Here is a 14,692-nt window from a genome sequence, read left to right as displayed (position 1 = left end):
ATTCATAATTTAGTTAATCCGAAACATTAGAAGCAGAAACCACATCAAACCACATAAGTATGCCTAGTTTTTCTTTCTCCCCAAAAATTAATATAGAAATGACAAGGGAATGGATAAAATAGGATAAAAGGTACCTTTGGAAAATTTGATTTGTGAAGGGTATCTTTTGGGATGTGGCAAGAGATAAGTGACTAGATGACATTATTTAAAGGAGGAGGGCAAACTCTAAGCGTGGAACTAGAGCAGCCACTCAAATTAGGGTTTAGGGATAGCTATGTTTTGTCTCTCAACTTTGATGTGTATGGGTCTGAAAACCCACTATCTAGTAAATAGGTAAGCAAAATCCTCACCAATGTTTCTATAAAAGGACGAGATGGTTTGGGACAATCAATTGATGTTTCTCTCAAAAAAACAATCAATTGATGTTTCACCCAAAAAATGATATGTTTGACCCATTTTCTTTTTTCGTGGGCGAAAATATTTTTTGAAATCACGCAAAACCTGTAGGAGACAAAGTTTGGGTTGGACATCCTAAATTGGTCCCATAGAGAGAGCAACAACTTTAACTATGGCTTCAACTAAAAAACAACTTTTAAGTGTGTCATTATTCCATCATATGACGTAGATACGTAGAAAATGGAAAAAACACATACTACCATGAAATATTATTACATAATATAAAATTGATACATCAAAATAATGGAATAAGTTCATAAACTACTCTTTCAACATAAAAAAAAAAAAAAAAAAATTCATAAACTACTACAAAAACGACACTTGGAACCTAAAACCTTAAAAAGGAAATCCAGAGGTAGTCGAGAAATACATCTACTTTATTTACTTAAAAATTACATAGATATTTTTTCGAACTTTCGTGCAGAAAGTGAATAAACTTAAAGATATTTTCAAGCACTCCTTTATCAAGTATACCACTTCTCCCTCTTAAATACTGAGAGATCATAGATTTGAGTCTTAACCTACGCAAAATCATGGTTAACCACATTCATTATCTATGTTTTTTCCTTTTTGAATTGTCAGCGACCTCGAATTCTTGACCTCTAAGGTGGAAGATCAACCAAGGATTGTCAGCACTATCTATAAAGTTTGGGTTCCCCCACCGAGACCACCACCACGACCACCGAGCCCACCATCACTACTGAAACCCCCACCGAGATAATCAATACCACCACCATCCAAAATAAACAACCACCACCACCGAGACAAATACCACCACCACGAATGAGACCACCACCGCCACCACGATTGAGACCACCACCACCCACTGAAACACCACCAACAAAGGTACAAAACGCTTCACCACAAATCAGGAACCAAACCACCACCACTACTGAAACTACTACTACCACCACCAACACAGGTATAAAACCCCTCACCACCACATCAGAAACCAAACCGCCACCACCACATCAGAAACCAATCGTCACCAAAACCAGAAACCGACCCCCACGACAAATGATCACCACTAAAGAACAAACCACCAGATCTGGCGAGGGTCATCGCTTTTGAACCCTCGCCAGACCTTTAACTTCGCCAAAGATTAGTTGAGAGATATGGCCAGAGAGAGAAAGAGATTGACGGTCTGAGAGACACAAGGTCTGAGAGATAGAGAAAGAGGGAGTGAAAGAACCTTGCCCGACTTTCATCATCTGACCTCCATTGTCGGATGTTTTATGTTGGAGAGAGGGGTGTTATGTTAGAGAGAGAAACGGCAGAAAGATGAGAAAGAGAGAGGAAAGGGAGTTTAGGGTACTCCGTTTGGTTTTGATTTTCAAAAAATTGAAATAAGGGTATAAATGTCAAAATAGTAATTCAGACTTACTAGTTCAGACATAAAAATAAACATCAAATTTTAAAATATTTTAGATAATTCAGATTCAGCAAATTCAGTTCAGCAAATTCAGATTCAGACATTAAAAAAAAAACAAACAGCACCTTAGCATCACCTTCAATAGCTAATAATAACCCCAATAGGGAAAAATACATTGAGGCATGTAATAAGAATATTAGATAAATAGCATTTAGGTACAAGCCTCTACATCTGAACTGAAGAAGTCAAGGTATTCTCCCATGAAAATCACAGCAGATATGTACACAGCTTCATTTTCAAGGTAATCGACATTCTTGACTGCGGGAAGAAACAAGAAATGAATTAAACGCTAAAGATTGCAACCGAGCAGCTACCGTAAATACTCTCTTCTAACCGGCTATGCATTCTTCCTTGCAGCATAAACTCGATAAGCTGCCAATCCTACGATACCAACAGCAGCCCCGACTGTTTTTCCTCCAACAAAAGTTTTAGATTACCAAACATGTTTGAGTACGTACTTAGGAAAATAGAGGAGAAAAGTGTTTGAAATAACTTATACCTGAAACGAACATAAGAGAGCGGTTAATGAGCTGGCGATAGTGTTTTCTGTTTCTACCAGCTTCAGTCTCAGGAATACTGAGATGGGGATGCTCTGCTGCACTTATAACCCTTCGGAACACGTTATTTAGATCTCCTAATTTTGTGCTAACTGGTATAGGTGCCTCAATTCCCATATCCTGACTCACCTACATCACCAAAAATGCAGTAAAGCATAAATCACATGTACATGTATCTGTATATAATATATTCACCAACAGTTGGCTGGTGTGGTCAAGTTGCATAATTTTACCCTTCCAATCCGGGGTCCAAATCCTGCCTAACCCGGACTTTGCTGGTGCTCGTTTTTTCTCCTGATTACTTGTCCAAATTTGAATCCTCTGAGTATGACTAGTTTTGGTTAGGGGTGTAATAGTCATCTTAGCTTATTTCAGACAATGGGCTCGGGCTTAATTTATGCTGAGTTGCTAACCCCAATAGACGCAAAATCCGTCCAGATGTCCTAAATCTGACTTAAGTGTTGACCAAAAAGTAAATAACTTCAGTTGAGCACTGAAGAGATAGAGTTAAGAAACAAATACCCTCGTTGAACTTTGTATTGCCAATGGAAAAGGATCAAGATCATCCTTAGCTGCAATTATGAGGGAAGGCACCTCAAACCCACTGTCCTCGAGGTGACCTGCAACTTCCACGAGCAATCGCGTTGCTTTTTCCCATGACTTTTCATCACAACTAAAAAGGCATAACATATCATGTCAAAGAGAGACAAGCAGAAAAATGAATTGAGAGAAAGTAAAGTGCATCTATATATGTTTTTTTTATTGTTTAACACAAACGAGAGAAAGGAAAAGAGGACAATTGAAGTTGTATTTCTTCAAGGCAGAACCTTGGCTGCATTTCATAAATTGAGTACACATAAGAACTGAATCCTTCTCCTAAAAGTGGATGAGTAACAAGTTAGCGAGAGCTCAATTATTGAGCAGCTTTCACAGGTCAAGCTAAATGATTGCGAATCGAAGTTTGCTTGAATTGTTCAGCCATAGAGCAACTCCAATGTATTGGCTCGGCCGCTCCCAATTTTGGGAGCTCTTGAACTTTTTCAATTCCTATGTCGGGCTCCCATATCCAATTGTTGTAATTAAAATTCATACATAATTAGAACAACTAATAAAACTTAAAAAATATTAAAACTACACGACAATTAATGTTAATTTATTGTTGAGTTCCCATTTAAATAGTCTTGCACCACTTTCTCATGAAAAACAAGTTGTAAGGGAGTCATGTTTGAGGTATCTTTGCTCATCAAATCTAACCCTATTTGCATCCTCTGATTTTCGGCATTTTTTTGTTAAACATCTACATTTTTGTTTTGCAACGTTATGGAATCCATCAAAAGTTTATCTCTATTCTCCTGCTGCGCTTTTTTCTCATCCCAAAACTCTAAGTGTCAAAGGGTGTAGAACTTTCTCCACTTTTGGATTTCAATTTTTCCTTGCTTGCCTTTCTTCCAAGTGGTCTTTGTTGGGTACTTACAGATTGTGCTCCTTCGACCTCATCATTCGCTAAATCAACTCGAGGGCTCATATTTAACATATCTAAAAAACTATCTTTATCATTACAATAGGGTTTGTATTAGCCATTGATGAAACAGAAAGGATCAAGACTGAAAGAGAGAGAGAAAAATGGATCAAGAAAGAAAGAGAAGATAGATGAAATGACTCAAATGAGATTGAGAGAAGAAATGGGGGGATCCCCTATCAACCACATTTTGACCAATGGGGGTCCCCAACCAGCCGTAAGGGATCCCCATCGCTCCAAACCCCATGGGGAGCCCAGCTCCTGGGCTCCCCGGTTGGAGCCCGAGTTGCTCTGAGAGAAGAAAGAAAAACTTACTCCATAGCATCACACATATCCCATATTAACATCTAATTTAGGCAATATCTGTTTTAATTGCATTTAGAAAGGGTGGTAACTGGTAAAACTGGCACAAGGATGTAGGCCCTGACAAACTACATGAAAACATTCCAACATATTTTTAGTTTTATCATCATTTTATGACTTATTTTCTCATAGTAGGTCCCTGAGATAGGTTCGCAATGTATCAATGCTAGTTCAAATTATGCCGTCTGTGGGACATATGCTAGGTAAATATAGCAACATCGTATGAATTTTGCAACAAGAGTTACAAGTCAGTACCTGTCATGGACAAATATTGCAGCATCACAGGCCGCAAAGGACTCTTTGTTAGATAGCAGGTGTTTCACACCATCTTCGGGAATCTCTCGCAGAATAAGAGTTTTGTTACTTGCCTTCATGAGAAAAAAATTCAACTAGTATTTAGAACGAAATTACAGGATAGACAGAAAACAGGATATGAGAAATGGTTTCTTAGTTGCAGGACTACAGAACCAAACCAAAAAAAAGATTAAAAAAAAAAAGGAGAGGCAGAAAAATAGTCAAACACTTGGAAAGTGAAAAATGTCAAGAGAGAGAGAGAGAGAGTTAATGTCATAGTATGTACCCCGAGATGTTCAACAACATTTGCTGCAAAACGTTCGGTCTCAGTCGAAGAATAAGTTTCAGAGAAGGGCCTGCAATTGGACAATATGTTTCAAATTTAACTTTTAGTTGCAGCAGATTCTAACGATGAAAGACATGATTCCGCAAACAGGAATAAAATAATATATTCAAGCCACCGTAGAAGGAACTAGAACTTATAAAACAAAATCACCATCAGATACATAACTATACTTAGACAAGTTGCGTGCATTACCTTCGAAGGAACGAATTCAACAATGCCGACTTCCCGGCACATTTAGGTCCAAAGACAAAGCACTGGAAAACTGTTCTGTCGGACTGTTGCTTCTTGCGGTCTAACCGCCTTCGCCTAGTTACTCGTAGCACAGAAGCAGGATCACCCGCATATCCAATGTAAATTAAATTTGCCACACTCTTAGCTGGGTCTAGCAGGGTCATAAGTGCCCACTACATCACAAGTATTTGTTGAATCTATTATAAATTAAGTAGAGGAAAATCGAAGTATTGACCTTTAGCGAGCCCAAGGGGAGGGAAAGCAAGTCTACCGACAAAATTTGAAAGGAGTGCTACTACATACAGAAGTACAAGCAAGGAATGTGACTATTACGTCATCTAGATAAATAAGAAAGATGGTAAACAATTTTTCCATAGGATTAGATGCTATGTAGTTGATCTCGGTCTCGGTCCGGCCGAAGGCCGAGACCGAGACGAGGCCGAGACGGACCGAGATTCTCGGTCGAGACAACATGTATAGTTAATCATAAGTAATATGTACTAAGTAATAAGTTTAACCCCCTGGTTCTTCATTACTTCATAATTTTCTGGACTATAAACATAAAATTACTCCAATATCATAAACGAAATCCTATTTTCACTTCAATAGTTCAATAAAATAAGTAAGTAACGAAATTCATACTTCATAAGTATTCAATAAAATAAGTAGTATAATATTAGGATTTAAAGTTTCCAAAAAAAAAATTAGAAGTCGTTGTCCTCGGGTCTCAGTCTCAGTCTCAGTCTCGGTCTGTCTCGGCCGAGATAGCCGAGAAACTCGACCAAACCCTAACTCGGAATCTCGGCCGAGTCTCGTCTCGGGAGAGGGCCGAGACCGAGACGAGACCCGAGTTCTTCAAATTTTTGAGTCCTTAGCTGTATTCGACAAACTTTTATAATGTCATTGTAACTTTGTTGGATAACTTATTATGATTGATACTATGATATTGGAGTAATAAGTTTGAAGAACTAATATGAATCTTGTTGGATAACTTATTATGATTGATACTTTGATAGTAGTACACCATTACAGTTTTAAGCAGAAAATACAAGTAATGTATATATTTATACCCCAAGAAAAATCTATCAACTGATAATCTCCAAAACTATGCTTTAAAAAGCGGGGCGTTGGCACTTTAAAGCCCGATTAAGTCGGCGCCTATAGCCGACTAGCCCCGAAACGGCTAGTCGGCTAGGCGCAGATTAACTCGGGTCGGTCCAACAGGCTTAAATTTTTGTTGTTTTATTTTCCTAAGATCTAGGGTTTTGGGGATCTCCAGAACAAGCAGCTGAACTTATCTCTCTCATCTCCTTCTTTCCTTCACTTCGTAAGGATTTCAAGCTCCAAAAACCTCCATTACAAGTAAGTTTCTCTAACTATCACTAACTTTTCTTCTCTTTCTCTCTCATAGTAAGCAAGTACTAAGTTATAACTTGTTTTTCATCTCTCTTACTCTTATACTCTGATGGTTTCTAATTTATTTTTTTCTTATGTTTTGTTCATTTCTCTTGTTCTTCTTCGTCACAAATTAATCCAATTCTTCAAATTTCTTATTTTAGGGCATCAAAACTCAATTTTTAGATAGTTTGAGTTTTCTAATGAATCAAATATGTCTACAACTGCTATAGTGTGAGTTTGTGAACTGATTTTTCGCTTGGACTTTCTTCAAATTTCAGAGTTTATGGAATAATTTGGCTCTGAAATGTACTAATTTGGCTCAATCATGGACTGATTTGGCTCTTTAATCGACTGGCTTGGCTCTTTAATGTAAATTTAACTCTTTCATGGACGAAATATATGATGATATATAATATATGTAATTATATATTATTACTACATATATTAACCGATGAAATCCGACTGGTCCCGCTGACATCCCATCTGGCAGCTAGCCCTGGTTGACCGAATAGTCCCCATTTCAGATTTTTCGAGCATAGCTCGAAAAAGTTTAGGCCAATTTTTTTTCTAGAAATAAAAGAAAAGATTGATGTGGTTGAGCATGGTGAATATAGAATACTACATCTTGCACATTTGTTTCACATTACAAAATAAGCAACATGTAGCAATTAGGAAATTTATAAACTAGCAAGGAGTTACTAAAACACATAAACAAAGCAACACTAAGTTGCATTCTTTAGAAAAATAACCATAATTACAAACCTGTGACAGAAATGCATCAAGTGATAACCCTCCTAACACAGTCTTCTCTGCAGAATCCTTATAAGGGGCTTCACACCAAGGGCTGCATATATAAGAAAATATGCAAGAAGAATATTTTGATTAAAATTTTTATTGCATTATGCCATGTGACTGAAGCACTAAAAAAAGGCAAATCCCAACCTTTCAGGTGCTGTTGAGAACAGATCATCAAGTTCAGAAGGTCTTAATATACCGTCCTACCATGCACAAGCTCAAATAAATTAGCAAACAAGGATATTAGGGAACACAACAGGAATTGCAAACCTACACGACTATTGAAATCGCTCAGAGTAATCCTCAATGACACTCAGCAGCTACTATGAGCAATACATTGTGTAATTTCAATAAACTTAATGAAAGTAATAACTGAGAAATATTATCAGGCCCTCATAACAGTAACAGTGCTTTACAGACTACAGTAATATACTAATAGATTTCATTATCTTGCTATATAGGTCATTTTCTTTTGGGCAATTTCGAAGAGTTCAAAGTAAGAAATTATTCGTTGAAAGAGAGATGGCTGAACAAGTTCAGAAGATATAAGTTAATACATACAGCGTCGAGATCGAACATGTTAAAAACTCCTTTAAGGAAGTCAACAGCTTCGTCTATAAGCTCCACACTCTACAGTACAAAGATTACAAATAAGTATTCAACTTGCTAGATTCGATTTTTCATAAAAACAAAAGACAGCAAATGAGATTTTACACAAATAGATGTCTAAAACTAATGTTCACATAAGTAGAGAACTACCTGGTCTGGTGCTCGTTTGAATGAAACAGGAAGGAGATCTTCCCTAAGCTTAATTTCATCGTCGTACCCAAATTTCCTCAAAACTGTCCATGTTGTTTCAAGACGACCTTTTTCTATAAAAAGTGCGTGAAGGAAAAGGAAACCGGTCAATGTTAGACCACGGTCATTGACCCCTTCATTCAGTTTTTCCTGAACAACCCTCTTAACACCAACAATTTCAGACGGCTGGAGTGGAGCATTAAAACATTTAACCTGACATGTACACCACGAAACCCTTTCAAAAGACGGAAAGTTAAGCCACATGCTTGCAAGCTAAAAGAGCATGGTTGCTACAAAATTTGCTTATATAGGTGGCGGTAGCTATTGTGTAAACCTGATAATACATAGAACAATGAAAACCAAGAGTAATGTAAGTAAACAGCTAGCTACCTGAAACTCATTTAGCTCACCATCACTTAGAGCGCCATCCCTGTCTTGATCACAAAGAATAAATATCCTCTTCAATGCTCTCATGCATCGGGGCTTCAAAGTTTGTGTTTCTTGATCAAATAGTGGTGCTGTGGGATGAAGTACTGCCTTTTGAGCATAATAAAAAACTTCAGGAACCTGCAATAATGAAAAATTTTAACATGTTTAAATCCTATTCCAAGTGATAGTGAACGCAACCAAATTATGGTGCACATAACCAGGATGTAAAGAGTCAGTCGCAAATTCAGTAAACCAATGTTCAAATTTGGTAATTCACTAAAAGCGCACTATGTAACTGTTTGATCTTGAAAAGAATTCAGCACATTCAGAGGAACATGATCAGAATTGAAATACCCATTGACACTAATGAATTAAAAAACTAAGTACCTGAATTAAATTACGCGCTGAGCATTCTATACAAGTTTCGATTTCTCGAAACCTATGCATTATTGGAGACATCACCTGCTCCAGGCTTAGATGTGCATCTTCCCTACTATCCAACTTGCAACCAACCACAATCACTGGTACCTTAACCTACTCATCATAAAAGCACAAATAAAATCTAAGTAAAATTACAAAGTTTGTGTGCTTAAAGCAAAACAAATCGAAAATGTGGGTAACCTCTAATTGGCGAAGTTCTGGTAACCAAAATGTACTCAAACGTTCAAGAGTTGCTGGTTGATCACAAGCATAAGTTAACACAACAACATCTGCTAACTTTAATTCTTCACCGAGCTTACTTCTATTCTCCAAACTACATAAAAAAAATTCAAATATTAAAATTACAGTTATAACCCATGAAATGTGAATCTATCTCAATACAAGGGTAGCCAATAAAAACCCTAAGTGGGAAATTTTTTGTTATTCTCCAAACTATATAAAATATTCAAATTACAGCTATAACCCATGAAATGTGAATCTATCTAAATACAAGGGTAGCCACTAAAAACCCTAACTGAGAAAAAAATTTGTCACCTTGAAGAAGTATCAACAATAGTAACAGGTACACGATCAGGATAGTAATCAGCAGGCAAACGAGTTAATGGCAAAACAGGAGGATTATCTCGAGGAAAAGTTTCATTAGCAGCAGCAGCAATCAAACTTGATTTCCCTGTTCCATGATCACCAACAACAACAACACGAACATTTGTCTTATCTCCTGTGTTTGATTGTCCACTAGCGTTCTCCATTCAACTGAAACCGAAAAAAAAAACCCTAAAAATTGGATCAGAAATCAGATTCACAGTAGAATGTAAGACAACGAGAGAGATCTAGAAGAAAGGTTGATGGAAAAACCTAATTTGATGAAGGTAGTACCTTTAAGAGAGAGAGAGGAATGGTGAGTTTTTGAATGAAGATTGTTGAATCCGTAAAAAACCCTAATTTATGAACTTTGTGATGATTGACAGACACAGTGTAATCTTGGAAAAGAAGGTAGAGAGAGAGAGAGATGAGGGTCCTCTAACAGAAACCCTTGTTTTTTTATTCTTCTATTTATACTTTCTCGTAATTTTTTCTCCAACAAGTAATTTTCCGGCAATTTCATTTCAGAAGTTTTTTCTTGCCGTCAACGTCAAGGTATGGGACAAACGGGTAGGGCTGGTTGCGGACCGTTAAAGAAGCTTCGAGGCCCATTAAAAGTGATAACCGCCTGGCCCATAATTATAGGCACATCAAAGACTTGAAAGAGCCACATATGTGGATGAAGGCACACCACCAAAATTGAGACTCCTACAAGCGCGTGCACGCTATTAGTACACAACATGAATTGAATACGCACGTTAACTGGCATAATCGACTACTTAATGCCATATTAAGACCCTTAGAGGCCACGTCGAGGGGCCTTATAATTTCTTTTTAGGAAACGAGGGGGACGTATAGTTATTTATACTAATTTCTACTTTATTCAGTGCAAACTAAAAAGGAGAACGTAAACCAGTAGACTAAAGTGCATGCACACAACATTTAAAGAAAAAACTAAATACAATGCAATCTTTTATCGTTTTCACTACCACCGTAGATCATTTCTCTTTCCCTCTGTAACTTCCCAACTTGAATTCATATGGGCAAGTCCAACATAAAATCACCTCATGACTCGAGATCCAAGTGACATGCCACTCTAAATCTAAAATCAGTAAACAACAATCATGTTATGTGAATATCAGAAACAACAATTATGTTATGTGATCTGTAATAATCGTAATATTTTATTGTACTATCTGGTTTGATCAAATAGAAAATCAAGAAATAAAACCACCTGATTTGAGTCGGTTTGTTCACGTTATTTGATTTCATAAAAAATTGCAAACTCACCCATATCTCTAGATTTAGAATTCCATTTGTGCACCAACCATGCCCTAGAAGTTGGGTCATCAAGCCAATTGACACCAAAGCTGGACTTATCCTGGATATTTTCACCTTTGCTTCTCCCAAGAAAAAATATGCCACCATCTCTCTCTCTACTTGTCACTCTCCCACAAAGGCACAAACTATCTTCATTGATGATGAATATAGATGATGATATCCTAGCTATCTGTAACTCACAAGAAAGAACTATAACCTAATTTCCTGATCTAAATCAAAGAATCATACCTTCTCTTCTAGTATTTTTCTTTTTATAAGTAAAAAATTTGGGGATGGGTATTGATCTAGAATCTTTATCAGAGGCAACTTCAGGTGCCATTGGAGCTCTAATTAGCACAACTGTTCTTTACCCTCTTGATACTTGTAAGACTAAGTATCAAGCTGAAGTTCGATTACTAGGTCGACAACGTTACAGGTTTGATTGAATTCTCATTCCCATCTCTTTAATAATGAAAGGTTTCTTCTTGGAGGGTAGTTAGGGTTTCTATTGGTCTTTATGGTTATTATGTATTTTATTTTGTTTATGGAGAAACTTTGATTAGTATCTTTTAAAGTTGGGATTTTGTTTATTTGGGTATCTTTAGTTTAATGATTTGAGATCAAGGTTAAATGAATTTGATAATATCAAGTTGTAGAATATTTGAAATAAATTTAGGGATTAGTATAATACCATGAACAATAATTATATTTAGGTTGTGTTTGGCACGCAAGAAAGGAATGTGGTTACAAGGATAGCAACCCTAGGATGTGTTTCCTGGTAATTGCAATACTGACCCGGAAGGGGATCCCAACCCCAGAGGTGGAAACGGAATCACCTACCCACCCGCCCCTGGTTTGGGATCCCCTTGACGGGGAATAAACACTCCCCATAGAAATGTGATTGTTGATGCATCCCTGTGTACCAAACACCATTACGAAGTGTGATTAATCACATTTCATTCGTGTCTACCAAACATGACCTTAGGGTTGCAATCACATCAAGAAGAATAATGAATTAATGTAATTTTAGTTTAGATAACGAAGTTGGATTTGTATCAGTAAGATCATTAAGATTTTGCTAAAAGTATTGGGATATTATCTCGTTATGAAGTTCCTATCTGATAAAAATGCACTGATGACACAATCTGTAGATTTGTTTTTAAATCACTGAGATTTTTTAAAATATAATTGTCAAGAAGATGCAACATCAACTTCTGAGTCAAACTTTGAGTAAGACTCTAAGGGAAAGAAGCATTTTTCAATAGAAACTCGTTTTGTAACGACGTTGTTCACTTGTTTGGCTATTAAATTTATTTTGGTTTCTCTTATACTACAGGAATCTCTCCGATGTTTTATGGGAAGCAATTTCTACCAATCAAGTTCTTTCGTTGTACCAGGGCCTCGGAATCAAGAACATACAATCATTTATCTCACAATTCATATACTTTTATGGTTATAGTTACTTTAAAAGGTTTTATATAAGATGGAGCGGAAACAAATCTATTGGCACAAAAGCAAACTTGATTGTTGCCGCTGCTGCTGGGGCTTGTACTGTCATAGTGACACAGGTATTTGATATTGTACAATGGCCGAATTTTTTCGATGTTTAAATGTTCAATTTTCGATAAACTACTTCGTTAAGCTTTATTGTGGTTCTCTAACATGGACCACTATTAGCAAGTACAATGAATTATTCTAAGCATTAAAACTCCCAAAGTAGGGGCGCCCCTCTAATCGTTTTGGAAGCCAATGAAATCGGCACCCAAGGAGCCAACTAGCCCTAGTCAGTAGTTCCCAGTGGGCTGAGTAGTCCCCATTTCCGATTTTCACAGCTCCGTGAGTTAATAAGTTTTTTATTGCTCATGGTTAAGATGCTTAGGAAATCATATTCGTCTTTGTTTTCGTTATTATCTAATTCATTTGAATTCCTCTACTCTAACAATGTTTTAGTATCTGACTTCATTTGTAGCCCCTGGATACAGTATCATCGAAGATGCAAACAAGTGATTTTGGAAAATCTCAAGGATTCTGGAAAACGTTTACAGATCGTGATTGGGCTGCGGCATTTGATGGCCTTGGCATATCTCTTCTTCTGACGTCTAACCCTTCTATCCAGGTACGTCATCGTTATTTCTTCTAGACATGAGTAGTGCAGTCGATGTTCCAAGTTTCACGACATAGGGGTGACAGTTTCGACTTACGCTGTTCTATTTCTTGTTGTAGTATACAGTATTTGATCAGCTGAAGCGAAGATTATTGAAGAGGCAGCAGAGCGAGAAATTAGATACAGAATCATCTCCAGAAGCACTTTCTGCTTTTTCGGCTTTCCTTTTAGGTGCTGTTTCAAAGAGCATAGCTACCTGCTTGACTTATCCAGCCATTAGGTAGACACCCATTTCTTTCATTATCAACTCAACCCTAACAGTTTTTGTCGGTAATTTTTTCATCTTAGCTTCTACATATCGAACTAATCAAGTTATGATATCTGGGTAGGTGTAAAGTCACACTTCAGGCTGCCGATTCAGATGAGGATGAAAACGAAGAAGCTCACCCAAAGGAACCCAAGACATTATCCGGTGCAATAGTTGCTATTTGGAAAAGAGAAGGACTACTAGGTTACTTCAAAGGGTTGCAAGGTCAGATCCTGAAGACTGTGCTTAGCTCGGCCTTGCTTTTGATGATCAAGGAGAAAATAACGAAAACCACTTGGGTCTTAATGCTTGCTCTCAGTAGGTATCTGTTCCTCAAACGAAGTAAACTAAAGAACGTTTGATCTTTCCTGTCAACGGAATATGGCCGAAACCCTAGTTTTACTTTTAGGAACCAACGGATAGAACTTCGGATTGGAGAAATAAAACAAGAGGTTGAATTGAGTTGTAGCTTAGATTAGTAACAAGAGATGATCTGGTTCTGTTTCTTCGAAATAATGATTATGGGTTCAGGCCTATTCTTTAGCTGAAATTCATGAATATTTCATCTTGCGCATATTCATTTGATTTTAATTTTTTATAACATATAATTTCACTTTTCAACCTTGTTTTAAGCTGGTCTAATTCTCATTATTCAAATTTCGATATTTTATTCATTTTTTGTTTTCTCTTTGAATGGTCCGATTAAAGAGTCGTAAAGCAATTCATGGATGACGAAGTTTACTGCATCTTTGTAAGGGCCCGGGAGAACTTGGAATACAAAAGCAGATCACTAGCACCTCAGGTCTGCAGTCATATAACATGTTTTCAACACTAATCTCTCCTATGATATATTCTTGGAGGGAGTGTTGTAGAGCAATCGGATAGTGGTGTATGAGAGAGTGCTTCGTAAGAGTTCAAGCACCCTTGCTACCATCTAGTCTTGGAAGGGATTGTTCGTCGTCGTCATCATCTCTCTTTCTTTGTAAAACTGTCTGTCTCTCCCTCTCCCTCTCTGTCAAACTTCCATAGAAGTTATCTTCAAAAAGTAAAAAAAATTAACTCAAATTTTCATGAGTCCTTGGCCTCTTAAGTTCGAGAGGTCGTGGTCCTCGTGGATAATGAGTCCTATAGAAAATTGTCAGAGGGTTATTTCCTTTTTTGGCCCCTAGTTTGGGACAAGTTTTTTGTCTGGCGTAAATTCAAAATTGATCTCATTTTCCGTCAGTTAACTTTAATGGTTAACCTTTATCATAATTATCCTTCTTATAATTCTTTTTTTCTCTCTCTTCTTCTTCCTCCTTTCTCAATCACTACCACCAT

The 14,692-nt window shown here is 37.1% G+C and overlaps 2 protein-coding genes across 4 annotated transcripts; one reads left to right on the top strand and one right to left on the bottom strand.

The window, feature by feature from the left end:
• Positions 1-1,868: 1,868 nt before the first annotated feature.
• LOC147555082 (mitochondrial Rho GTPase 1-like) lies at positions 1,869-11,522 on the bottom strand. 3 transcript variants are annotated; one of them, XM_086660583.1, is made up of 16 exons: positions 10,932-11,522; positions 9,936-10,743; positions 9,594-9,812; positions 9,240-9,372; positions 9,006-9,152; positions 8,580-8,756; positions 8,151-8,402; positions 7,953-8,021; positions 7,539-7,594; positions 7,359-7,440; positions 5,160-5,371; positions 4,908-4,977; positions 4,583-4,695; positions 2,968-3,118; positions 2,388-2,574; positions 1,869-2,293 (listed from the first exon to the last, which is right to left on the bottom strand). In XM_086660583.1, exons 3-16 carry the CDS (start codon positions 9,806-9,808, stop codon positions 2,226-2,228), a joined length of 1,932 nt encoding a protein of 643 aa, XP_086516709.1. In that variant the 5' UTR covers positions 9,809-9,812; positions 9,936-10,743; positions 10,932-11,522; the 3' UTR covers positions 1,869-2,225. The 3 variants fall into 3 exon arrangements, with proteins under 3 accessions (XP_086516709.1, XP_086516708.1, XP_086516710.1); XM_086660582.1 differs by having other exon boundaries at positions 9,936-10,349; positions 10,932-11,399; XM_086660584.1 differs by lacking the exon at positions 10,932-11,522 and having other exon boundaries at positions 9,594-9,833; positions 9,936-10,187.
• On the top strand, positions 11,035-13,993 carry LOC147555081 (peroxisomal adenine nucleotide carrier 1-like). Its single transcript, XM_086660585.1, has 5 exons — positions 11,035-11,397; positions 12,298-12,529; positions 12,931-13,077; positions 13,185-13,345; positions 13,455-13,993. Exons 1-5 carry the CDS (start codon positions 11,255-11,257, stop codon positions 13,732-13,734), a joined length of 963 nt encoding a protein of 320 aa, XP_086516711.1. The 5' UTR covers positions 11,035-11,254; the 3' UTR covers positions 13,735-13,993.
• Positions 13,994-14,692: the final 699 nt, after the last annotated feature.

Source organism: Eschscholzia californica, unplaced genomic scaffold, assembly GCF_041429995.1.
Source record: "Eschscholzia californica isolate CP2 unplaced genomic scaffold, dmEscCali1.0.p SCAF_2, whole genome shotgun sequence".
Lineage (NCBI taxonomy): Eukaryota > Viridiplantae > Streptophyta > Magnoliopsida > Ranunculales > Papaveraceae > Eschscholzia > Eschscholzia californica.
This window is presented reverse-complemented; position numbering and strand designations above follow the sequence as displayed.